This window comes from Asterias rubens, chromosome 8 (genome assembly GCF_902459465.1).
Source record: "Asterias rubens chromosome 8, eAstRub1.3, whole genome shotgun sequence".
Classification (NCBI taxonomy): Eukaryota; Metazoa; Echinodermata; class Asteroidea; order Forcipulatida; family Asteriidae; genus Asterias; species Asterias rubens.
The window spans coordinates 7,127,840-7,154,379 of record NC_047069.1 but is presented as its reverse complement, the minus strand read 5'-3'; the positions used below and the strand labels follow the sequence as shown (position 1 = coordinate 7,154,379).

The following is a 26,540-nucleotide window of genomic DNA, read 5'->3' as shown; positions in this document are numbered from 1 at the left end:
ACAGCAAAGGTAGCTACATCACAAACTAGGCACACCACATCCATATACACAGTGATAAAGAAGTTCAATTGCACAACTGAAAGTCTTCCCTTATCAAAGCATTTCAGATGAGATCATGCTAGAAGAGATAACCTGAAACACAATATCTCTCAGACACAATCAGGTACAACTGTAGGGTCGCGTGGGGGGGGGGGGAGAAAGTAATTTCGAACAAAAGTACATGTAATTGGACAAATAGTTCTGACGGTTTCACCCTGTGTTTTGTTTTTCTCCCTTTGGGCAACAACAGGGGAGTTTATTGCTTTTCCCATTAAAGGAAGCAGTAAGAAGAAATTTAAGTTTAAGTTGTCTTGGTTTGGGGAAAGTAATTTGAGGACAATTTGATGGATTGTGCAGATGTGAAGTCAGGGATTAGCCCATCGATGATTGACAGAGGCTTCGCTATGATAGATCGTGTTGGAAGAAACCGCAGTGTGTGATGTCTTTAAATTGTCTGGGAAAGTACAAGGGGACTACGTTGTGACCAGTGAGTAACCTCTTACTCTCAGTCTCAAAGAGGGTTCAGGCCTTGCTTTAATAAGCTTTTAGTTAAAGGAAGGTTACAGAATTGGTACAAAACAAAAATCCTGAAGATCACAGATTTACAGACAATTTACACGGTCTAATGATGATCATAGTTGAAAACATCCCTTGAAATATTTCTCTCTGAAATGTTGCAGATGAGAAATAAATAATTTAACTTCGTGTTTGGAGTTTATCGCTCAGTGAGCGTTTTATTCATTTTTATTTTTATTTTATTTTGTAAGAGGTTTTCACTATTCTCTCGTGACCCAGATGACCGATCGATCTCAAACAGGTTAGTCAGTTTATGGATATGGGGGATTACATAAAGTGCTTACACTGCCAGCAACTGTTTTGTTAGCAAAAAAAATTCTGTAATGTTCCTTTAAGTAGCCAACCGGGCTAATAAAACTCTGAATTTAGAAGTTTTAGTAGCGTTGATTAAATTCTAAACCATTAAATTTCCAAGTTTCTACAAGATATAGTACAATGAGCTGAGCATTATTATCAAATAATGACCCAATGGTAGCCAGGGGCTAAATTGGTGGAAATAAGCAGTTGTTTAGGGGGAACTACAGTAACACAGAAAATAAATAAATAAGTAAAAACACTATTGAATAGTCACAAAATCTCGGACATGAGAAAATTACAGGGAGTTCACAGTAATTGAAGATACAGCACATATTACCCCGGTGGGATTCGACCCCACAACCTTTGCAATTCTAGCAGTGTCTTACCAATATCTCAGACATGAACAAAATACAGGGAGTTCACAGTAATTGAAGATACAGCACATGTTATACCCCGGTGGGATTTGAAACCACAACCTTTGCAATTCTAGAGCAGTGTCTTACCAATATCTCAGACATGAACAAAATACAGGGAGTTCACAGTAATTGAAGATACAGCACATATTACCCCGGTGGGATTTGAAACCACAACCTTTGCAATTCTAGAGCAGTGTCTTACCAATATCTCAGACATGAACAAAATACAGGGAGTTCACAGTAATTGAAGATACAGCACATATTACCCCGGTGGGATTCGAAACCACAACCTTTGCAATTCTAGAGCAGTGTCTTGCCAATGAGACCACTGATATTGCCAAGTAGCTAGAGGCAGTTCCAATTCTACATTTAACAGCAGGTACTGCAGCCATTGAATAGATTAAATAGTCATATAATAATATAATATCAAAGTCTTTTATAGCGCACGTATCTACCAACCAAGGTACTCAAGGCGCTGAGAACTTCCAGAAAGATAGGTTACTACAGTGATGAATTCTGAGACCCAATTATTTAGCACCTTATAAGGGTTTACAAGGTGCTACGGCGACTCCAGTAGCCACAGCCAGGAACACCGGGGCAAACCCCTTCTCGTTTTCGATAAGTGCACAAGGTTCTTTTACATGCATTACACAACACATGGGACCAACGGCTTTACGTCCCATCCGAGGGACAGAGCAATGGTCAAGTGTCTTGCCTAAGGACACAAGTGTCACGGCTGTGAATAATCACAAAATCTGAGACATCAGAAAAAATTACAGTAGAGTTCTCAGAAATTGCAGATGCAGCACATACAATGTAGACCTCAAGCATGTTGATCCACTCTATCAACATGGACTACATGTAAGAAATGTTGAATGATGATAATGAATGTCTTCATAATCATCGACCCAATTCTTCCTGAAACGTCACCCACAGGAAGAATTGTACTATTTGTCGTTAACTGTCCTACCTAATATTTACATAGGATGAATTATCACCGATTCCAATTACTTATAAGAAGCTCCTATTTACGATGAATTCCTTGAAACAATCACCCAAACCAACCCCCCCCCCCTTTCCCCAAGGCGCCACGGTCCAGATCTAACAAGATTCTGATTTACGATCTTTATTTTCGCAATTATAGAGATGGGCCCAAAATCATCCAGGGTAAAGTCGTAAAACAAACCAGGCCCCCCCCAAAAAATCATCTCCAATCGACCAAGATATAGTGCTACTGCGATGACTCTAACTGTAAATATTATGCATAGAGGGGCATCGGTAATGTGGGGCAGAAGGATATTGTGGAATTGAACCATGCCAGGGTATATACAAAGTTTAGATGAGGGTAATAATCACAGTGACTTTGGTCCTGGAAAATGCCAACGATCAAAACTAATGGAAGCTAATTGGAACTGAGGACTGCATATTATAACCATGGAGGGCATCTGCATGTCATTCCTGAAGACATGCAATAAACCGTGTGATGTGCAAAATGGTCATCATTATGGAACTATAAATATCATTATTATGGACCTATCATTTGGGACCTTTCATTATTGACCTGCCAGGCTTTAAAGGCAGTGGACACTATTGGTAATTGGGTCTGTCCACACTAATGGGACCATTTGATGTGACTTTTTTTTATATAAATGGGTGACAAAAATAAACAAGAAGAGTTTTGTCAAGCTTGTTTCCCATGCACATTCCAAATCACTTCAAGGTTTTTTGTTTGCAAAGAGCAAGACACATTTATCTGTATTTTAGCAATAACTGGGGATCATCTTCAAGATGATTATGTTTGTAACAGGGGAATGTTGGACAGACATTTCGTACATAAACAGTGAGAAAGGCATAATAATATAAACCGACTGCCAAAAATGTTGTCCCCTACAATGCTGTCCCTGCAAAGAATGTTTCCAGGCAAAACCAAGACATCTGCGTGGGTACTCAAGAAACTACAGAGAATTATCTTGAAGATATTAGGTTTGTAACATGGACAGATATTTGTCACAATATGTCTGTCCATGTTAAAAACAAACATTCATACCAGCTGAAAAACCTCAAGGTACTCTTGGTTTTTACAGATAACCATAAAAATAGGGGCAATGGGTCTAACTTAATTAACCTTTGAGTAAATCGATTAATTAATTATTTGTGTCATCCATTTCTAGTCAATTCCAATACAAAATGTCTGTCCTCGTTACAAACAATGTGTCTTAAAGAAAACTGCGTAACTTCTTAAATAATAAGACATTTGTTATACTGTTTGGTAAGCACACTCACTATCAGCAGAGAATTGTACAGTCACAGTCCAAAAAGTTATCTTTTGGAACAAAAAAGACCCATTAGTGTGGACAATCCCAATTACTCAAAATATTTATTAGCACCAAACCTTTCTTGGTAACGAGTATGGGGAGAGGTTGATAGTATAAAAGATTGTGCGAAACGGCTCCCTCTGAAGTGGAGTAGTATTTGAGAAAGAAGTAATTTTCCCCGAATTTGATTTTGAGACCTCAGAATTAGATTTTGAGGTCTCGAAGTCAAGCATCTGAAAGCACACAACTTCCTGTGACAGGGTGTTAGTTCTTTCATTATTATCTCGCAACTTCGACGACCAAATGAGCTCAAATTTTCACAGGTTTGTTATTTTATGCATAATTGAGATACACCAAGTGAGGAGACTGGTCTTTGACAATTACCAATAGTGTCCACTGTCTTTAAGACAGGGCAAAAAAAAAACTTGTTACGCGCAAAATGGTCATCATTTTGGACCTTTCCTTATTGACCTACCAGGCAAAAAAACCTTGCTACAGGCAAAATGGTCATCATTATGGACCTACATTTATAGGCCTACATAAATATCCTTATTATGGACCTATCATTACGGACCTACCAGGCATTTCATTTGATCTGTGCAAACTATTTCTGCGAGTTTGACTTCATTTTTTGTTACAAAGTATTTCTGCCTTTAAATGCAGGCTGGCAACTGCAGATATTGTTCAGCAAAACAAGAGAGTTCCAGGAACAGCGAAATTGTGTAATTTTTTTACATTTTTTATTCTCAATGGCACAGCTGTAAAATAAAGAATAAGAAATTCAGCTGATCCGTTGCATGTATGTATATAATATTCAAATTCATTTAAATTCATGCAGTTTAAAACCACCAGATGTTTTGTTGGAGGTTAATTTTAGACAATTTTGTTGTTGCATACTATTTACAGATTAGCGTACTAATAATAGAAAAAAAAAACACAAAGTCATAAGTAGGCCTACTTATTTTAACCGGTTCTCTGCTCATAATTAAGCTTGAATACAAACAAAACTTGATGAGAGCAACATTTAAACCTGAGACCTAGAAGAATTCACTAGAACACTGGACATTTTACAACCCTCTCCGCCTTTTTAAAGAGAACCCCCCTCCCCCCTCCACACCCACACACAGTAAGTTGAGGTCACTGAATTGGAGAAATCGCTCTTTTTTTCCCCCTCCAATTACCAGAACATGCACCTCTACCCACCCTCAAGGGCTACAGTAACTGCACTTTTTCAAAGGAAGATGCCTACATTCCACAATAAGGACACAAAACAGAGCACCAAACAAAATCAACTCCATTGTACTTTACTGTAGATCAGCACATAGTATCATTTTTTTTTACTTACTTATTTTTTTAAATTTTTACTCCAGAGATCAAATAATATGCAAATATCCAGTGCAAGTATTGACCAACAGATTTTTGTCATTGCCGATTTAAACAAATACTTTGTTTCATGGTTGTGCAGCATATGTTTTGCTTGGGGGAACTGTGCAAATGTATGTACATACTGCGACAGTTTGGGCTCGCTGTACAATGTTTATAACAGTTGAAATGTCTATTGGGAAATCACAAATTTGCATAACGACTGAATTCAAGATAGGCCCAGTTTCAAAAAGCTCTAAAGCAGTACTTTCCCCGAGCTCTGTGGAAAAAAAGTGTCACTATTATTACGAAAACGTAGTTAAGAGCTAATTGTAGTGCTGCTGTACTATTGAGGACTATGCACATTGACGATCCAACATTCCTTTTCATGCATTTTCTTTTTTTCCATTTCACCGCTCGTACTTGAAAAAATGATTCCGTTATTGTAATGACTCTCCACAATGACGAGTCCCTTGGAACCAAAGTCACTATGTCTCAATTATTCAAAGCCTCAATCTTTCAATCTTTCCCAGATGTCCTGATCAAATTATCGGACAACACTTCAAGAAGAAAAAAAGTGTTCTTTCTCTCTTTCCTCTCTTTCTCTAGGGGAAAGAAGGGAGGGGGGGTGGGGGTGATGTGTCCAAATCACATCATGCCATTTCAGATCAAAGCCTCGCTTTGCCGATCAAAGTCTCTGATGGGACGCGATGAATGGGGGAAGAGGTTCACGTTGGCGTATCGATAATTTGAAGTGAAGCGCAGCGATAAATAAATCTGTGTCTAGTCCCCGGAGGGGACAGCAGACTGGTTTAATGCCCTGTCTACGGCCCGAGTTAACAACGATTTACGCTTCCCAAAGCGAACTTCTGACCCTACGGTTTTCTACCAACGCGTTTGTCCAAAGAACAACTGCAAGAATTTATTGCGACAAGTTTTGTGCTCCAATTTCACATCGTTTCAAATTACGATTTATCTCTCTGCTTTGAGAAAGTCTGATAATCGTTGAGATGACAATGCTTTCGGTAATAGTGCCCTCTAGGGGTAGACAGGATTATGCATACAATTTGAGATCTGTGCCGAATTGGATAGGTGAACAACATTGGGCGAATACTGTGTGGAAAGTTGTGCCCTACAAACTGTGACTGTTTAGGCCTGCCTGCTTAGGTAATAGTCCCCCATCTTGAAACTACAGTTCAATCTGCCGGACATTTTGGAGGGATTTTTTTTATTTATTTCAAATATACATCTTAGCATTTAAATAAGTGGGTTTTTGGACACTGCAATGTGGGAATACAGTCTAGTCAGTTTGCAATCTAGTAAGGTTTGCAGTAACACCATGTACATGAGTAGAATTTGGAACTTTGCATGGTGGGGACACAATCTAGTAAGGTTTGCAGTAACACCATGTACATGAGTAGGATTCGAAACTTTGCATGGTGGAGATGCAATCTAGTAAGGTTTGCAGTAACACCATGTACATGAGTAGGATTTGAAACTTTGCATGGTGGAGATACCATCTAGTAAGGTTTGCAGTAACACCATGTACATGAGTAGAATTTGGAACTTTGCATGGTGGGGACACAATCTAGTAAGGTTTGCAGTAACACCATGTACATGAGTAGGATTTGAAACTGTGCATGGTGGAGATACAATCTAGTAAGGTTTGCAGTAACACCATGTACATGAGTAAGATTTGAAATTTTGCATAGTGGAGATACAATCTAGTAAGGTTTGCAGTAAGGTTTGAGGTACATTTAACACCATGTACATGAGTAGAATTTGAAAAGTGACCTTGTACGTTCCAAAATATATAGCCCAGGAAATAAACAAAATGTGCTTTTGGTATTGTAGCTTTGCACAAATCTACATTTTCTAGTTTAATCTCAGTTCTGCTTTGGTGCCCTCTATTGGTTCTCACACACTGGGATTCATACTTCCTGCAAATGCGAAATTTGGACGTCACAAATTCACAATGAATAAGTTCAAACAGTTGAACTGTGTTTAACTTCTGCGAAACATTCACTGCAAAAACAGCCATGCGGTATGCGATCACTCTGACTCATGCAGGCATGTGACTAACTATCCATGAAAAAAAAAATGGAAAAGAGAAAACTGGACAAGAAAAAAAGTGAAGAAAAAAAGAGGAAAGTCAAAACCCAAAGAGAGGAAATCAGCTGTAAAGAGGAAGTCTCACATGCCTGCTCATGGTTGTATACAAAACAAGTCCAGCAGCTGATTTCACGAACCGCTAGGATCAATAGGATCTCGAGTTAGGACGAGTAACCCGTCCTAACTTAGGATGAGTTTAATGCGTCCTACGTAATTTGATACGGAACTGAACCCGTCCTAAGTCCTAAGATTAATCCTAAGTTAGGAAGAGTTTGGTGAAATTGACGGCTGTCCCTTTAGTTTGTTAGATCTGGTTGAAACACCCCACATGAACACACTACCGCTGTCTACTCCTACAATCAATCCTACTCGGACACTTCCTTATAACCTCTTCTTATCCAATGTTTCACTTGACTTGCTTTTTCATTTCAACCTGATCCTCTCTCCACCGTCAAGTTGAAAGTATCGGACGAAACATCGAAGCGAAAAAAATAAACTTTAGCGGCTGCCTGCATTCCCTGGGCAAGAATTTAAGACCTTAATGATCAACGCGTCGGACTCCGATACGGGGTTATTCGCACCACCCCTAAAGGCTTGGGGGAAAAAGACAGGTGGCATATTGTGCACCAGTGGTGAAGGTATAGCCAGGGCCTCGGGGTACCAGACAGGCAGTGGTGCCATGGTAAGAAAGTGCCGGCGGCCATTCAGTATTACTGCACAGCGAAGGATATTTTTTACATCTTTGTCGTTCCACTATGTCGTCTGTTATCTGTCTGCTAGCATCTGCTGACATGGTTAGAACTCATACATTCCCTGTTTCTGATGCCTTTGGTTTAATTTTTTGTTGGGGGGGGGGGGTGTAGGACACGGGGGATGTGGGGTCAGTCGAGCGAGTAGATAAAAAGTATCAGGGCACAACATTTCCCTGAAGACATTAAAACTGAATCATAGAGCAGGTTCAACTAGCTGGGTCAATGATAGCCAAACCACGACGCCTCTCAAACAAGCTAGATCCAGTCCACGACTGACCGGAACCAACCGTAGGCCCATGATCTATCTGCTGGTGCTATAGAAGAACAGTTTCACGCCCTCTTAATGTCAACCCCGTGCAAGGAGACAGTCGGTGAATAAACAGAATTTCTGAACAAGCTGTTTGAATATCAGTAATTGGAGTTCAAATTCAATTCGGCCTCTGGCCAGGATTTTTGAACTATTTTTAATAAACCAATATCCCGCTGGAGATGACAGATGGGTTGCTGGATTAGAATTTGAGTGTTCAAAAAACATACTATTAAACACTGGTGTTCTAACGAATCAAATGGTTTCAATAGCTTGTCACAACCAACCCATCGGGGTTGTTGTTGCAACCGAGGAAGAAACCACCACTGCAGAAATAAATTTGCACTCAAGCCAATCAAGATTATATTTACAAAATATTACAAATTTATTTACAAAACAATTCTGCTCTCTGAGTTCCTTTCAGTGGCCACTGCTTGAACAACGAAATTCACGCCTCAAACTACAATAAATCCAACCTTCAAAATTTACTACTTCCAATCCACGAAGTCAGTCACCCCAACTCTTAGCTTTTGGAGTTACAGACTCCGAGTACTCTTAACTAGCTTCTCAGCTTCCTTCTTCTCGATAAATTCAACAATATTATATATCAAGTACTTTGCAAATTCTCAATGATTCAACAATCTATCTCCAGTACTTTGCAAATTCTCCATAATTCGACAACATATCACAGTACTTTGAAACTTCTCAATAATTCGACAACATATCACAGTACTTGGTAACTTCTCAATAATCCAACAAGTGTTCAACAACTGTCTAATCTAAGGGTTAACCTCACTCCTTAGGCTCGTCAACTCTCTCGTTGAATCTACACTATCATAGTTCATCAATGTTCGTACAAGTGTTCATTGGATGTTCATCTTGGCATTCTTTCCCAGTTCCAGATTATCCAGTTCAATTGATGCAAAGGTTTCGCCTCTCCGGCTTTCTCATTCACCACCATAGCTCAGTGTATGTTGGCCGACAGTCCCATGTGCTTTCTCATGTTACAGGGGGATGCAAATCCTCCACTCTCGGAAATTACTAGCCGGGTGGATAAGGGCCATGATTTGTCGAGCTCAGTCCTCCTCTGTGCCTCACCAGAACTTAACTTTTGTGCTGTAGCAACGCAAGCAGAACTCTCAATGCATAGCCCAAACTTCCTACACCATATCACCCCACTCACTTCAGAACTGGTACTCTGAACATCAATTCACTTTCTCCCATTCATATACACCACCACCACTATCTCACCGCTGTTCAGAGCACTACATCGAGTGCCAAATAGTTTTGCGCATGCGCGAGATTTTCAGAAAGTCCAACATGAGATGAATTATTCATAGCAGTGACCCCATCGCTGTTTTGTGCATGTGTCTATGACATTAAAAACTGAGACCGAATGACGTCAACGATGAGTTTTGTTAGTGTTATGAGTAAAATTGAATTTCCCTAATATTAAAACAATGTTTGTTGTAGAGGAAAATTATTATTTTATCAAATTATTCCGTTTATATAGCAGCAAACCCTCTGGAATTATCAAAATCAGTGGGATTCCACCGACGTTTTTCACATACAAACTAAACAAACGCATACAATGCACAATGTTTATTACAATGTGCACACGTCACAAAAAGCGCAATTGCCCAATGCTTGTGTACATTACTCTTGATAAAAATGCTTCACCAGAACGTCGTCATGTGTTACAAAAATAAATTGCTTTCTCAATTTTGAGTGGAAAACATTAGTTGTTATATATTTCTTACGTGTGAGGTCTATTTCTCAACAAGAAAATTCACATTACGTAGATTTTGAAGGATCAATTCGACTCAAAATCCGACCATCGCAACTAACTTCATTGCATATTCATGTTTAGTTTTCCATCTTGGCTTTTAATTGGTCAAAAATCGCGATGACCCCAGATCGTTTTCAACGGTTGAAAGGCTATGTTTTGTTTACGATTTTGACTCAAGAGGGCGCTCGTCAACAATTTCCCACATGCGCAAAACTAACTGTCAGCGAGTAAGCAGCGGTGATCTACACTCAAGCATACCAGTGAAATTCTCAAGACATTCCTGAGAGCCAACCCCCCAAGGAAACAAAGGACCGCCCCTAACAAAAAGCCTTTGTGCTTGCATTGCAAGTTCTACTGCTGCACAGCAGCACTTGCCCACCTGTCCAAACTATTTACAACATTTCAACACAGTAGCTGGAGCCGCTGCACAGTAGCCAGTAGCGCTTGCCCCAGCAGTTGCACAGTAGCAGCTTGCGTTAGCACTATCTACAACAGCAAATCATGGACCTATAATTTAGTGTACCACAAAATATACAAAACAACCATTTCCAACTGCTTCCATTAGTCAAACTGTGACAAGTTGATTGCTTAGGCCTATCTGATTATTGTCATTTGTAGATTGGGATTGAAAACCGCTAACCACTTGTGTGGTTGTACTGGTTTTAAACTACATTAACAAAGATTACAAGTATCCATTAGTTTATGGTCAATCATGTGTATTGGTTATAGGAATTTAAGTCGGTATAGATTGAAATTAGTCACTAGTTAACCAGTAACTAACTAGTTGATATAACAGTTTAGCTATATCAGCCGATTACTGGCATTTACATTGTCAATCCACTTTGTCATAATAGCAATAAAAATAGTTTGACAGTTAGTGTCACATTCATCACCAAGCAGTTAGGCCTACTACGGGCATGAAAAAACGCATACCTTTTTTACTACCATGCGATTATACTGAACTCGAGACATTGCATGGTGAGGCATCAATATACATTTGGCTTGCAGTAACACCATGTGTGTATGTACTTGCTAGATAGATTTTGTTCTGTTGAGAACTTGTCTTGCTTTATATTCTACTACCACAGAGTAAATGTTCGAAATCCATGAGATTCATTTACATACGAGAGGGCTCTGCAGGTATTGTGCAGTGATGCAAGTCCAGTTTCATCATGAAAAACTGTGTGCACACACTTGGGCATTTACTGTTACACAATGTGAAAGAGCTCTATATGTCAGGAGCGTGACTCGACAGCCCCCGAAACCGGTGTACAGGCCAGGCCGTCCTGGGGTTTCCCCTTAGTCGAAGCACGGAGTGGTGCAAGGGAACAAAAGCCTAGTGGAACTCCCTACGTGGGGGTGTTGCATTTCAGAGGCTTTAAAGAATCTATACATCACCAACAAACAAAGAGCTGGGCCTTGGTCTTCCCTTGGTCTAGAGGGGGAAGTCCCTGAATTCCTCTTGGGTGTTTCATTTTTAGAGGTTTACAGATACTCCCAAGAACTATGGCGGTTAGTGTGAGGTCTCCCATTGGGCTACTATACAGGATGGAGCCTCTGAAACAAAAAGGTGTTGCATTTCAGATTTCAGAGGATTTACAAACTCTATACATCACCACAAACAAAAGAGCTACAAAATAGTGGGCCTTGGTCTTCCCTTAGTCGGGAGGGGGAAGTCCCTGAAACTCTCCTGGGTGTTTCAGTATCAGAGATTTACAAATTCTGTGCTCCAAGAACTTGGGCAGTTGGCATGAGTGTCTCCCATTGAGCTAATACTATACAGAATGAAGCCTCTGAAACAAAACGGTGTTGCATTTCAGGGGATTTACAGACTCTTTACATCACCACAAACAAAAGAGCTAACAAATAGTGGGACTTGGTCTTTCCTTTGTCTAAACGGGGAAGTCCCTGGAACTCTCTTGGGTGTTACATTATCAGAGGTTTAGAGATTATATACTCCCGAGAACTTAGGGCAGTTTGTGTGGAGTCTCCCATTGGGTTACGGGATGGAGCCTCTGAAACAAAAAAAGTGTTGCATTTCAGAGGCTTTAAAGACTTTATACATGTACAGTACATCACCAACAAACAAAGAGCTACAGGCCTTGGTCTTCCCTTGAACTAGAGGGGGAAGTCCCTGAATTCCTCTTGGGTGCTACATTATCTAAGGTTTACAGATTCTGTACTACAAGAGCGTGGGAAGTTGGTGTGGGGGGTCTCCCAGTGGGCAATGAAATGGAGCCTCTGAAACAATGGGGTGTTGCATTTCAGAGAATTTCACTCAATGGCTCAATTGCTACTCAGTTACAACTTGGAGAACTATAGGGAAGTAGGTCTTGGTCTTCCTTTGATCTGTAGGATGGAGCTCTCTGAACCTCCTGGGTGTTACCATTTAAAGAAGATTGATGTACTTTCATAAACAAAGAACAAGGTTTATAGTGGACTGAAGAATGAGGCCTTTGGAACCTCTTGAGCGTTGCATGTACCCGATCAATAATGGATTGCAATATTCTCTACATCACCATGAATGCATTAGGGTATTTATTATTGGAAATTGATCCCTTGTACATTTAGGTATAGCCTAATTGGATACAGTGGGACTTGGTTAGAAACCTCATTGATTGTAAAATCTCAGAGGGGTTACAGACTCTATAGGGTAATATGTACATGCTTACACTATCAGACTGTTTTCAAAAGTAGGTAGCTTTTGGTGTTGTTGAATTTCATTAGCGGAGTCTCCAGTTGAAAACTGACCGGCAAACAACTGAGCAAAATCTGTCCAAGGTTGTTAATACACTGTGTACCATCTTCAGGCCTCAAATTACCCGATGGCACCCACAGCAATTGCCGTGGTGCCCCATGCTTTTGATGTGATGCCCTCAGTAAAGTTCAAATACAAATACATATTTTCCCAAATAGAAGTGCCCCTCATTTACCAGAAGGAAAACAACTGTGCCACATCAAGAACGAAATTCAAGGCCTGGTAATGTATAACCAAACATCCGCCTTCGTCCTGCAAAGCTCTTCAAATTGATCAGCCCTGTTTACCAGCCCTTGTTTTTTATACATGATTTAGTCAGCAACCTTTGTTTTTTGTGCATGATTTGTCAGCAGCCTTTGTTTTTTGTGCATGATTTGCCAGCACCTTGAAGACCTTACTTAAAGGTACTGGACGCCAAGTTTAATAATTGTCAGAGACCAGTATTCTCACCTGGTTTGTCTCAACAATGTTTTATGCATAAAATAACAAACCTGTGAACATTTTGATCATCAAATTTGCAAGAGAATTATAGCAAAGAAAAGACACCCTTGTTGCTCTACTTTGTGTGTTTGGAGTCTCTAATCATTTGAGTGAGAAATTAACTCTTTCTCAAAAACTATGCTACTTCAGAGGGAGCCGTTTCTCACAATGTTTTGTATCAACCTCTCCCGATAACTTGTTACCAAGTAAAGGTTTTGTGCTAATAATTATTTTGAGTAATAACCAATAGTGTCCAGTGCCTTTAAACAGTACCTAACACTACAAGATTATTCTACAGGTTAGATTGACAAGGGAAAACCTTCAGAAAGCAAAGCCTTCAGGTTAAACTTCTTGTAATATGCAAACTGTAAACCAAAGCATGGATCATGTTCACCTACAACTGCTGTATTTAAATGCACAAGGAAGAAGAGTACATTCTATGTGTGCATAAAAATGAAATAAAAGAAGTTTTATGAGAATTAAATTTTGTTGATGAAGGGGTTGATTAGATAAGGGAATGTGTATTATGTTCTCCGATGAATAAAGTAGAAATATTTTACCGAGTACACAGGCTGACCTACATGTACATGTAGACGAACATTTCAATATATTTACTCACATTTTTTTCAGATTTTTTTTCTAAACAGCATTCTTGTAATGCCAACTGTAAATCAAAGCATGGTACTTCACCTGCCACAACTGCTGTATAATATAATTGAGTTGTACAATGCGTAATGACGAAGAGCACATTCTATGAGTACACAAAAATGAACTTGTAGAAAAAGTGTAACCTAATATGAGAATTATTGTAATTTGTTAATGAGAATATAAACTCATCATAAGAGGATGGCAACATGAAAGTCTGTTCTTTGTGGAGGCATGATATTTTATTAATGGAAAAAAGGAAAAAATATCTTATCACCTACAAGGCTTGACCTACATGTACGCATTAATGGAAGTTTCGAGCTAATTACTCACAATTTTTCTGTTTTTTCCAAAGGCGCCCCCCCCCCCGAAAAAATCAATGGAAATCAGACTAAAGTAGAAAAAATATCATGATTATTTATGATGGTAAGTGATTAGCACAAGAAAGATCAAGGTTGAATGGTGACGAAGAGCCTAGGGACCTTCTTTCTGCGGTTGAATGACATGGCTAGATAGATAGATAGAGCATCGCCACAACAAAACGCACATTTCAATTTCATGACAGTAAATTTTGTTTAGTTCCTCCAAGCTTGATCGAGAATTAACAACACGCCTGCAGTGACTAGCTAGGCAGATCTGCTGATTGTCTCACAAGTTTTGACACCGGTCTACTGTTAATAATAATTACACGATACATTTATATGGGGCAAAATGCAGGAGCCTCCATGGGCAGCACGAAACATAAAACAAAGTAAAACTAGACATGATTGCATTTGTGCACAAATGCAGAGCTGTTTCGTTAATAAAATGTTCAAATTTTTCCACAAAACCAACACCTTTAAGATGACGTCACGTGACTTGTGATAATGACATCCTTGTTTTGCAATGATCATTGCACCAATACCTTTCATCCCTGAAGTTTCATTGCAATTGCTCTTTAGGAACATTGCAATTCAGCACTTATAAAATGTAATTTCTGAACCAGACAAATAAAACAAAAACAAAAAATAAATAAATAAAAAAAACTTTAACAAAAACAAGAGCTGTGCTGCTGTACAAAACAGCTAAAAAAGTATACATTCAAACAGAACCCTGAACAGAAATACAGGGTTGTCACAAATATACCAGCTACAAATGTAGAACTCTGAGAAAATAATTAATAGCTGTATGATTGATGTGTACTAGATTGGTAAATTAGTTTTCCCCTTTGTAGCAGCGGGTAGCAAATGAACTAGGCAACAAGACCACTCGGACGAGAATCTTCACTGGTCCTCGTCTTTGCCTGGCGGACAAACTCACGCTGTGTTGTTTGGACACAACACTCAATATTGCAACTACCGCCCTAGACATGCTAGATGCATCGAGCAGAGAGTTTTTGATGGATAGCATCTGTCTCGCGGCACCATCCGTCTTGGATGAGTCGTGACCAAATTAAGAAGGACATCAGTGGTTTACAAGGAACATAATCAATAAACTTTCACTTCATTGCATACTGCAAAAATGTTTCTCCTACATTATACAGTTTTTTCCTACTATATACAGTTGTAAGAACAGAAAATTAAGAGAATCCGGTCTTTACCGCGTGATAATGACAAGGTTGGTGGCTGGCCGCAGTAAACGGACCATGTCGCAAAAACATTATCAATAAACTTTCACTTCATTGCATACTGCAGAAATGTTTATCCTACTTAATATACAGTTTCTTCCTCCTATTCAAGAAGAGAATATTAAAAAATCCAGTCTTTACTGCGTGATAATGACCAGGTTGGTGGCTGGCCGCAGTAAACGGACCACGTCGTAAAAACACTATCATTAAACTTTCACTTCATTGCATATGTTTCTCTTACAATATAGTTTCTTCCTACGATATAAAAAAAGGGCATCAGTGGTTTACAAGGAACATCAAACAGATTTACAGCAAATCTGTGCTTGTGTTACGATCAAGTACGCGAGAGCAACAAAACACGCATATTTGCGGTAATATCGAAAAATTGAAGAGCTTTCCACAGAAAGTTACAGCAAGATAAATAGTTACAGAAAAAAACATGCCCCATTCGCTATAATATAAAAAACTTGAAGAACTTTCCACTCAAAAATTAAAGCAGGACAAATGGGTTCCTGTGGGATACAAGTTATGACAAAGGCAAGATCACACATACAAAATCTATAACAGAATTAAATCAAATATACACAGGAAGAAATCTAACACTCGAATAAATCTAGCAACAGTTGTTACTGCATCTTTCCTGTCAAATCCTGCAATAAAGTCATTCCTCTTCTTGGAGCCTTTGGACTCCACTGCAGGAGGAAAGTCTCCTCACCAATTTCGCAATTAACAAATCATTTCTAAATCCTGTAAAACACACATTTATCACCTAGGGATCTTCAGCTGTTACGGCGCAGTGTTTGCTGATTGGTCATCAAGCGCTGAGTAATGCATCATCTTGTAGACATTTTTGGAATGGTTAGTGTAAGGTTAGAGACCCCATAACCAAGGAATCCTTTGTATGTCTCCCTTAAAACTGGAAGATGGGGTACCTGGCTGGGTGATGAAGCATCTACATTTAAAACTGATTCAACAACCCTCTGGGGTGGGGGGGGTGAGTCCACAGCGAGTTGACGTTACACTGAAACATTACAGTGACTTGATTCTATAGGACTTTGTTACTAGCGATTGAAGATTTTAACATCAAGAAAATAAAAATTGGGAATTTGTGAGGTCAATGTAACACAGGTCAATGTAATGAGAGTCACGGTGGAGGAATGAAGTGGTGAGTTACTGCTGAACAGTGTAGCGATGGATCAATGGAGCGAGAACAAAGAAACACAAGTCACAGGAACAATGTAACAGGAGCAACTGCTGAACACTGGTCAAGGGGTAAAACAATTTGAAGTGAGTCACTTTGCAACAATGTAACGCGAATCACTTTGGGGAAACTATATAGCGCTAATCACTGTGAATGGATCACTGCGGGACGATGTAACGCGTCACTGCATGAAGATGTTACGTGAGTCACTGTGGAACTTTGAAACATAAGTCACTGTGTAACATTGTAACGTTAGTCACCATGGAATGACCCTTCTGTATAGAATAAAATAATCTGGGGTACTCACAATATCATCCGTGGCTACGCCCAGCATGCTCGCCCATAGCTCAGCCCGTAGACCCCCTGGGCATCCCTTCTTAGCGTACTGCTGGGCAAGGGGGGAGTGGTTAGCCTGTAGGACACGCCTACCCAGTCGCATCCGCTCGTTGTCAAACACCTCTGTGAATTGGGAGAAACCACCAATAAGATGTCAATTAAAATAGTGCTCAGTTAAAAAAAAATAGCTTTGCGATGTTACGCCCTCTTATTTCTGGTTTGCAAGTCATGATGACATCACTTGCGTACACATAGAGTTGCTTAGGCAACAAATATTGCTTAATAATTGTCTGCTAAGCATCGTAAGAGTCAGTTAACAGATGTCAGCAACATTCAAGATAACAACACTTAGTTGGTAGAAATCGCAGATTCAAATCTTGCTTTAGTCATTTGTTTTCATTTTTTCCACCCCCATATTGTTTTGAATTTACCCCGTCAGTTTCCTTGGTGGCTTAATACTTGGTACGTGTAGCTTGTAAAAGTAAACATCCGTTATAAAAAAGTATCAGTGACACTTGACTATTTATTTTATCAAATATTTCAAAAGCACATAGCTTAACCTATATACATGTTGTTGTTTTTTCATTTCATTTATTTCATTTAATTGAATCAGTATCAACTATCCTTCTAACTATACTGCACTAAAACAAATCACACCAAAACTCAAGCTGATGAATTTATCGTCTAGTATTCTCTGATCATGCAAGATGAACTCCGAAACAAAATCTGTGTGCCATTCCGCTGACATTTTATTAATGCCTTACATTTCGTAATCCAACTCCGTCTTCGATTCTCTCTCACTATACATTCCAAAAGTAGGGCCGAGGGGGGCTGCGGGGCTCTCGCCCGGCTGCAGTGGGGGCCCGGCACTCATGAAAGAAAATCAGGCAGACACATGAAACAAACATCACCAACAGAAGTTTATTTGATAAAACTTTTAAACACAGCGATTTAAAATTCCTATCACCTCAGGAAAACAAACTCCTGGTGATAAAAACAGAAACCGGGATGAGTCAGCTTAATTGGCAATAACTTCCAATGGTGTTCATTGCTATTTTTTATCTAAACACAAAACCTCATCATTACCATCGTGTGACATTTTTTATTTTATTTTTTACGACAAGTACCGAACGGACCTCAGGATGTGTTATGATAAATCCTAACCCCCCCCCCTCGCCCCCAGGCACTTCGATCAAGAAATATTGCAATTTGCCATTGATGAATGGCAGTGTTTGTGAGGGCAGGCAAGTTGACAAATCACCCGCTAATGTCAACCGGTTATTTCCAATGGTTTTTATGTAGTAACAATTACATTTATTTGTACGAATGGCAAGGGTTGTTTGCTGAATTTGCCGCTCTGTGTTTGCCATCCAATCCAGTACGAAAGTCCCTTATTTTTCTCTCTCTTCGCTCTCCCAAAGTTTTTCGTTTGCCGACAAAATAAAGTGTGAAGGAGATGAAATTTTACGAGGAAAAACTGAAGTAGCTGTAGTAATTCGTTTTGCCAATTTAATCTGAAGAGGGGAAGACATGATGGCAAGTAATAAAAATGGTCAAAAGTTGATTTCGATTTCGAAGAATTTACAAGAAATCTCGCTCGATGCAAAGCTGGTACAGGGAATCAAAAACCCAAGTGATACGAATCTCGGCTCTCCTTTCATCTTTGGGGAAATGAAAATGAAGTACAGTGTATATATATGCGGAGTCTCAACAAATTTAATAAGAGAAGACCTCAAATATACATAGTAGAACATGAAAATATTGTACACAGGGGTAATTGTATGGACAAAACATTAAGAAGACTTTCCTCTCGGTGTGGAGTAATTGGTGCGTCATGGCTGAGTGTTTAAAGACACCGGACACTATTGGTAATTGTCAAAGACCAGTCATCTCAATTGGTGTATCTCAATGCATAAAATAACAAACCTGTGAAAATTTGAACTCAATTTATCGTCGAAGTTGCAAGATAATAAGGGAAGAAAAAACACCCTTGTCACACAAAGTTGTATGCTTTCAGATGCTTGATTTAGGGACCTCAAAATCAAATTCTGACGTCTCAAAACTAAATTCCAAAAACTCTGTTACTTCAGAGGGAGCAGTTTCTCACAATGTTTTATACTATCAACATCTCTCATTCATTCATTCATTCATTCATTTTTATTAAAAAACCAACTGGCAGCACGAAGCTGAATAATGTGGCATTACAAGATAACAATGTTGATAAAAATAGCATAGATAAAAAAACAAAAATTGCACCACCGCGGGGTACAAAGGAACATTATATAAGAAGACGACAATAAGTAAAAATAAATATTAGATAAACCACTAAAAGACACTTTAAAAAATGCACAGGGTGTTGGGGGGAACCCTCTTATACATTGAAACCCCACTACGGAATAAACCAGCTAAAAATGAGAAGCCCTAGCAGTTAAAAACTGAACATATGACAAAAACAATGATAGCAAAAAATGGAAAACAAATTTGATAAAACAGAAAAGATTTACAACCAAATACAGGATGATGAGGATATAGCATTGAAAATAAAATTTACAGCCCACACGCACACCAATAAACCAAAAGCAAATATGGAAGCTCCAGCCTAAGAAGATTGGTTTAAAAGTTTAGTAAGGAATGGGATTGCACTGTTGCCATAGCGCTTAGTCCTATGTTTAGGCACCATATACTTAGTAGCATTGCGAAGACCCATACTGTGACTGTTGTTGTTATAAGGGAACCAACCGGCATATCTATCAGAGGTACTACATTTAACAGCAAAGAAAATTGCTTGTTACAAAGTAAGGTTTTATGCTAATAAGTATTTTGAGTAATTACCAAGAGAGAAAAAAATGTGATTAGAATTATTGCAGATGGTGCAGTGATTAGAATTATTGCAGATGGTGCAGTGCCTTTAAGGGCAGGAGTACAGAGCATAACAAACTGATTTACAGAATGCAGAAACATTGTGAGTGTATAATAGATGGTAAATTTTGCATCGAGGATAAAGAATATTAACTTTGTTTTTTACCCATACACCGATGAGTGTCAGCACTGTATACTCAGTATTTTCCCTTTCGTGAGTTTACATAATGTTCTAAAAACAAAAAAGCATCTATTTAAGGGACATTTCTGTCGTCGAAGCTCTAAGACAGTTCCGGAAATCTAAACAATTCCCCCCAAAAATATGTCTTCCCTGAAATCAATCACATTCCACATCTTTTTTGGTCACATTTATTTTATTTTTTTTTTTGGGGGGGGGGGGGGCTTGCAAATTTTTTCATGGGGCAAAAAGAGAAAAAGGAGGTGAAGAAAGGTGGAATTGGAGACATCTATTTTCACATTTCCTTCCGGGATTTCTGTTTGAGAGGAATCCATCATGATCATGAAGCGACCGGTGTAGTCACGATGATGTAATGGATATCGTCACCTGTGTGACAGCACTTTAATGTGTTCAGATGCTTCAAGAAACCACACACATCATTCTGAATAACAAACTCTCCCGGATATCAAGTTTTCGCGGCTAAACAAAATGAGCAGATTGGTTGGTTTCCCGTTTCCCCCAACTTTCCTGGTCTAGATAGCAGTTTCTGTGTTCCATGAATACCTGGGGTTTTGGGGGGTTTTTTTCCTCCTGAAGTTGGTCAAGTATACTGTTCAAAACGTCGAGACCAAACCAGCTCTTTTTTCAGAGCCAACACCCCCTTAATGGATGGTTCACACTATTCAAAGCTTCAAACATCACTTGTTTTTGTTTTTATTATTGAATAACCAAGATGGATTGAAATTTCCAAAAGTCTGTTAGATAATATTAATGTTTTGGGGTTGGCTTTTTTAATAGGTTTATATTAAAGCATAGGATTCAAACTGCCTCTAGCTACTGGGCAATCTCGGTAGTCTAGTTGGTAAGACTCTAGAATTGCAAGAGTCGTGGGTTTCGAATCCCACCCGAGTAAGATGCCTGTGATATTTTTTCACAGGACTCGGGAAAGTACTGAGTATACAGTGCTAACACACCGGTGTTTGGGTAAAAACCAAAATTAATATTCTTTATCCCTGATGCAAATTTAACATCTATTATAGGATTAAATCGGCTTACAACAACAGCTTTTCAATACTACTGTACGAGAAAGAGCAACAGATGGTTTATCATTTGTATAAAATACAAAACATTGTGGGTGTGGTTGATTACAGCTTCCTGTTTGGAATGCTTTGTATGGAGTTTTCTATAATTGACACTAAGATTTCAAAGTACAAAAAGTTTGGTGTTTTCTGTTTTTGAGTCCCCTCCTCTCCAAGTTTCAATGATTTATAATTCCCGGACTTGAAAAAGCGCTGAGTATTCCGTGCTTATCACAAATCAAAGTGATTCATGTGGCTTGTCACACAGTCCCGTTTTGGTTCCCCTTTGAAAAAAAAAATTAATTAATATCTAAAGAGTTGAGTACAAATCAATATTAAAGACCAGCTTGGAACGCAAAAACAGCAACAGGTGATTTTTGCCGAAGTTCATTTTTAAATGTGTCTAAAATCAATAAGCATAATTGAGTTCACATGAGAGTAAACAGGTTTTAAAGGCACTGGACACTTTTGGTAATTACTCAAAATAATTGTAAGCCTAAAAACTTACTTGGTAATGAGCAATGGAGAGCTGTTTGTAGTATAAAATATAGTGAGAGACGGCTCCCTCATAAGTAACGTAGTTTATGAGAAAGAGGTAATTTCTCACTCAAATAATAAATGCCTTTTGTTAGGCATCTGAAAGCACAAAAATGTGTGCAAATACCTTTGTATCATGTTCATTACATGCATTGTGGTATCTTTTGCTTTTCGTTGCATGTGTTTTATAAATTCTTCCCCCCCCCCCCCCCGGACTTCTGTTCTGCTGAAAATTTATTTTTAATTACAGAGTGTACATGATATAGTATTCAATTAAGGGAAATGTGAACTGTTTTGTTTCAAACTCTATATTTAACTGTTTGAAATTGTCCGATTTTGCCACAACCACATAATGTTCCTTTTTGGGTGTTATTTTCTTACTATTATCTCTGGTATAGACATAATCGGGGAAATACTTTACCAAAGAGGTAAATTTAAACTTAAGAGTTAAGATTAAAGATGCGAAAACTGCATTTTGATTTTTTTTTTTTTTTTTTTTTTTTTTTTTTATTATAAATAAAAACAGTATTCTGAAAATTAACACAACGGTAGAGATTCCTTGAGTGAACTGGATAAGGATGACAAAACCATGTAATCACTTTTGATGACTTTTTGTGACTAGGATTTATTGTTATTAATCATTGCACAAATTTTTCATTTTTAAGAAACATACTTGAAAATCCTCCTTTTAGAATTAAAAGATTTCATAAAGTAACTTTTTTTTATCGGGAACTTTACACCCCCCCCCCTTAGCAAAAAAGCTCTTCCGACACATCACACCATACAAGTACAATACTGCAGCTAGGGATTTCCACGTACATGTATCAAAAAGAATTCATTCATTTTTAAAGACAATCGCTTCAAGGAGTTCATTGCTCGGAAACCTCTGTCATTTTAATCTCTCAGCGTAGACACAAAAAGTTAGTACATGTATCTTCCACAGGGATATTAAACACCTTGAAAATTGCGCACAGCACCATAAATATGATAGGCGCGCTGAGTCTTTTTTCTGTCAGATACTTGTCCGTGGACAGCTCTGGGCCCACTAATAGATTAAAGATCTTCTTGTTGAATTTCTTTTTCAAACTTTGAAGTTTTGTGCCTTTGCCTAATCAAGTCACCAAGTAAGTTCTTTTGCTAACCATTATTTTGAGTAATTACCAAAAGTGTTCAGCAGCCGATTTTACGAAACGCTAGGATTAATCCTTACTCGAGTTAGGACGAGTAACTCATCCTAACTTAGGATGGGTTCAATTCGTCCTACGTATTTGGATACGAAACTGAGCCTGTCCTAAGATTATTCCTCAGTTAGAAAGAGTTTGGTGAAATCGACGGCTGCAGCAGTTTCACAAAACGCTAGGATTAGTCCTTTCTCAAATGTAAGGACGAGTTACATACCTAACTTAGGACGGGTTCAATGCGTCCAACCGTCTATTGAACTTAACTTGTCCTAAGTCCCGAGACTAATCCTAAGTTAGGAAGAGTTTAGTGAAATTGACAGCTGTGCCTTTTAAGAGAGCATCTGATGATATCATTTAACATCATGCTGACCAGTGACAATCGCTGCTCACAGGCGCTTTCATGCGACAGGCGCCAAAGGTGCTTTAAACATTTACAGTGATGATTTCGAGGAGGTACCCATGCGAGGAACGAGTACTCGCAAATCACTCGAAGCAACTCGTTTACCACACTCAAGTTTTGCGTGCGTCGAGCGAGCGAGTGCGAGCGAGGGGTTTGGCTTTTCGAGGGGTAAAATTTGCCCTCGTTAAAACTCGATAAAACTCGACCTCGCTCGTCTCGCTCGAATGTTTTTAGGGTACTGCCTAGAAATCACCACTGTAGAAGCCAGAAATACGATCATGGCACCAGCCCTCTGTGGATTGTATAATCATCATCTTCAAAGCACGCAATGGTCATTCATCAAAAGGATCATCAGAAGGATAGCGGGCAGAAAAACAGTGGGCAGTAGGCCTATTATGCCCACTGACTTTTATTTGAATGCAATAAAAAGTTAGTTTTTTATATGAACCAAGACAGCTCTGTGTTAAATTATCCTCTGACCTTTTGAATGTATGAAAAAACTTATTCTTCAACACTTTCTTCAAAACACTGTGCGGAGGTGTGTGTATAGTTGTGTTCCTATTGGATGTTTTCTACCATGCATTCCCACCTTGACTTCTATTCCGCAGCGTTTGCATAGCGCTGACTAGGATTGCGGTGGTCTAAGCAAGCTCACAACTGACGAGCCCACTGACTTTTATTTGAATCCATCTAAAGAAGTTAGTTTTTTATATGAACACAGACATCTCTGTGTTAAAGTATCCTCTGTTCTTTTGTTCTTTGTATGTAAGAAAAATCTTATGCTTCAACAGTAGTGAACACACTGTGTAGAGGTGTGTGTATAGCCGTGCTCCCATTGGATGCCTTCTTCCGCTGCCAAGCACAAAAGGTACCATGACTGGCTTTGGTGTAATCTACCATGCATTCCCAGCTTGACTTATATTCCACAGCATTGTGCATAGCGTTTACAGCATGCTTAGGATTGCGTGCTATTAGGATTGTGCGGTCTAAGCAAGCTTACAACTGACGAGCCCACTGACTTCTATACAAATGCATAAAGAAGTTATTTTTTTATATATGAACACAGACAGCTCTGTGCTACATTATCCTACTGTTCTTTTGTTGTTTGTATGTAAAAAAAAAAAAAAAAAAACCCAAAAAAAATGTTTTCTTCAACACTAGTGAAAACACTGTATGGACGTTTGTGTGTGTATAGCTGTGTTCCCATTGGACTTTTTCTTCCATTGCCAAGCAAAATATTACCGTGACTAGTTTCAGTGTAATTATACCATGGATGTATTCCCACCTTGAGCATTAGGTTCACAGGGTGCTCAGCATTGCCCCCCACTGGTCTAAGCAAGCTTACAACTGACGAGAACTGTGAAAGAGGACCGCCCAAAAGTCTCACAACGGACGTTCGTGTGTTATTTTCACAAGGAGCTCACGAGATTGTACAAAATTACCACACTTGCTAAGTTGAATGGCCATGGGGCATCTCAATAAAATGCAGTTATTGAAGCAACTTGAATTTCCACAGGTTTTCTCTCCCAGTGTTTTTTTTTTATCACCACATTGGGGAAGAAAAACTCAAGGTTTTTTAACCCGAGACAAATGAAATCATGCCTGAGATATTATGTCGGAGCTTGGCCCAGCTCTGTTTCCAATTTCACGGTTGGCAGTCTACGCTTAAACATGCATGCTGAACAGTCCGATATCAAAGTACCACCGAATAGAAACAATTTAAACGTGGTGATCTGCTTCACGGCCAATGTGTGTTTTTAAAAAAAAACGATCGTCTAACTCCTTTAGAGGATGACATGCAACTCTGACAACTGCAATATTAAATTCCATGTTAGGCTGTTCCCTCAAGCATATGGTTTTCCTCAATAAAGTGTTAATTCATGATTCATGTGAGAGATTTATTTTTTTTCCCCTGATCTCAAAATAACAATTTAACATGGGGAAGCGCTTTATGGCCAATGTGTGTTAAAAAAATAAATGAAAAAAAAAAATCCTATAGAGGATGTAAGATATATGACATGCAACTCTGACAACTGCAATATTTATTTCCAAGTTGGGTTTTTTTTTCCCTCAAGCATATGACTTTTTTCCCCGTAAAGTGTTACATGATTCATGTGAGAGATTTTTATTTTATTTTCCGTGATCTCAAAAAAAAACAATTTAACATGGGGATCCACTTCACAGCCAATGTGTGTTAAAAAAAAAAGAGAGAGATCCTATAACTCTGTTAGAGGCGGTAAGATAGACATGAAACTCTGACAAATGCAATATTTATTTCCATGTTACGTGTAGATTTTTTCCCTGAAGCATATGATATGATTTGTTTTCTTTTTTTTCTCAATTTCATCCAAGGCTCTTTATGATTTGACTCATCTTGCCCCTAATCCTTTGCAACTTGCGCAAAACAAAATGTTTCAGAAGCCGTAGGGGACTGTTGGTTGGTTGGTTCTACCCTGAGGGCAAAGGGATATACGGAACGATTTTCACTTCCTAAGGCTTTAAGGACGATCTAATCCCACCTGCTTTTACATTCCAATTATCAAACGGTTGTACTCGTACCTGAAGTGTGAACAATTAGGTTCTGATGGTATTTGACACTTTAAAGACACAGGACACTATCGGTAATTGTCAAAGACCAGTGTTCTTACTTGTTGTACCTCAACATACATGTATGCATCAAACAACAAACCCGTGAACATTTGAGCTCAATTGGTCGTCGGAGTTGGGAGAAAATGATGAAAGAAAAAACGTCCTTGTTGGACGAATTTGTGTGCTTTCAGATAGGAATAAAAGACTTCTCGCTAGAAGTCTTTTATTATTCTAGTGAGAAATAACCTCTCTTTCAAAAGCTATGCTATGTACTTCAGAGGGAGCCGTTTCTCACATTGTTGTATAGTCACCAGCCAATGTGTCAGTTTTTAAGTTAGTATTTGTTTTGAGTAATTACCAAACATGTACCTTCCTTTAAAGGGTAAATATTATTTGTATGATACGAAACACACCATTCACATTTTCTATTATATCGTTGCGGTACTCTCTGCCAAAACATAGGATTCAAACTGCCTCTTGCTACCGGGCAACCTCGGTAGTCTAGTTGGTAAGACACTGCTCTAGAATTGCAAGGGTCGTGGGTTCGAATCCCTGAGTAATATGCCTGTGATATATTTTTTCACACGACTCAAGAAAAGTACAAGAGTATACAGTGCTAACACACAAAGGTGTATGGGTAAAAACCAAAATTAATACAATGTCCACAGATTTACATTAAACTTACACGGTTTGAAGATAGTGATGATAGAAAGCTACAGTGGGGTG

The 26,540-nt window shown here is 38.8% G+C and overlaps 1 protein-coding gene across 1 annotated transcript in view; it reads right to left on the bottom strand.

The window, feature by feature from the left end:
* Nucleotides 1–16,911: 16,911 nt before the first annotated feature.
* LOC117293547 (TBC1 domain family member 19-like) overlaps nucleotides 16,912–26,540 on the bottom strand; it is a 33,642-nt gene continuing 24,013 nt past the window's right edge. The window contains exon 9 of the mRNA XM_033775905.1: nucleotides 16,912–17,114. Coding sequence (XP_033631796.1) covers nucleotides 16,912–17,114 — 203 coding nt within the window. The remainder of the gene's footprint in view (nucleotides 17,115–26,540) is intronic.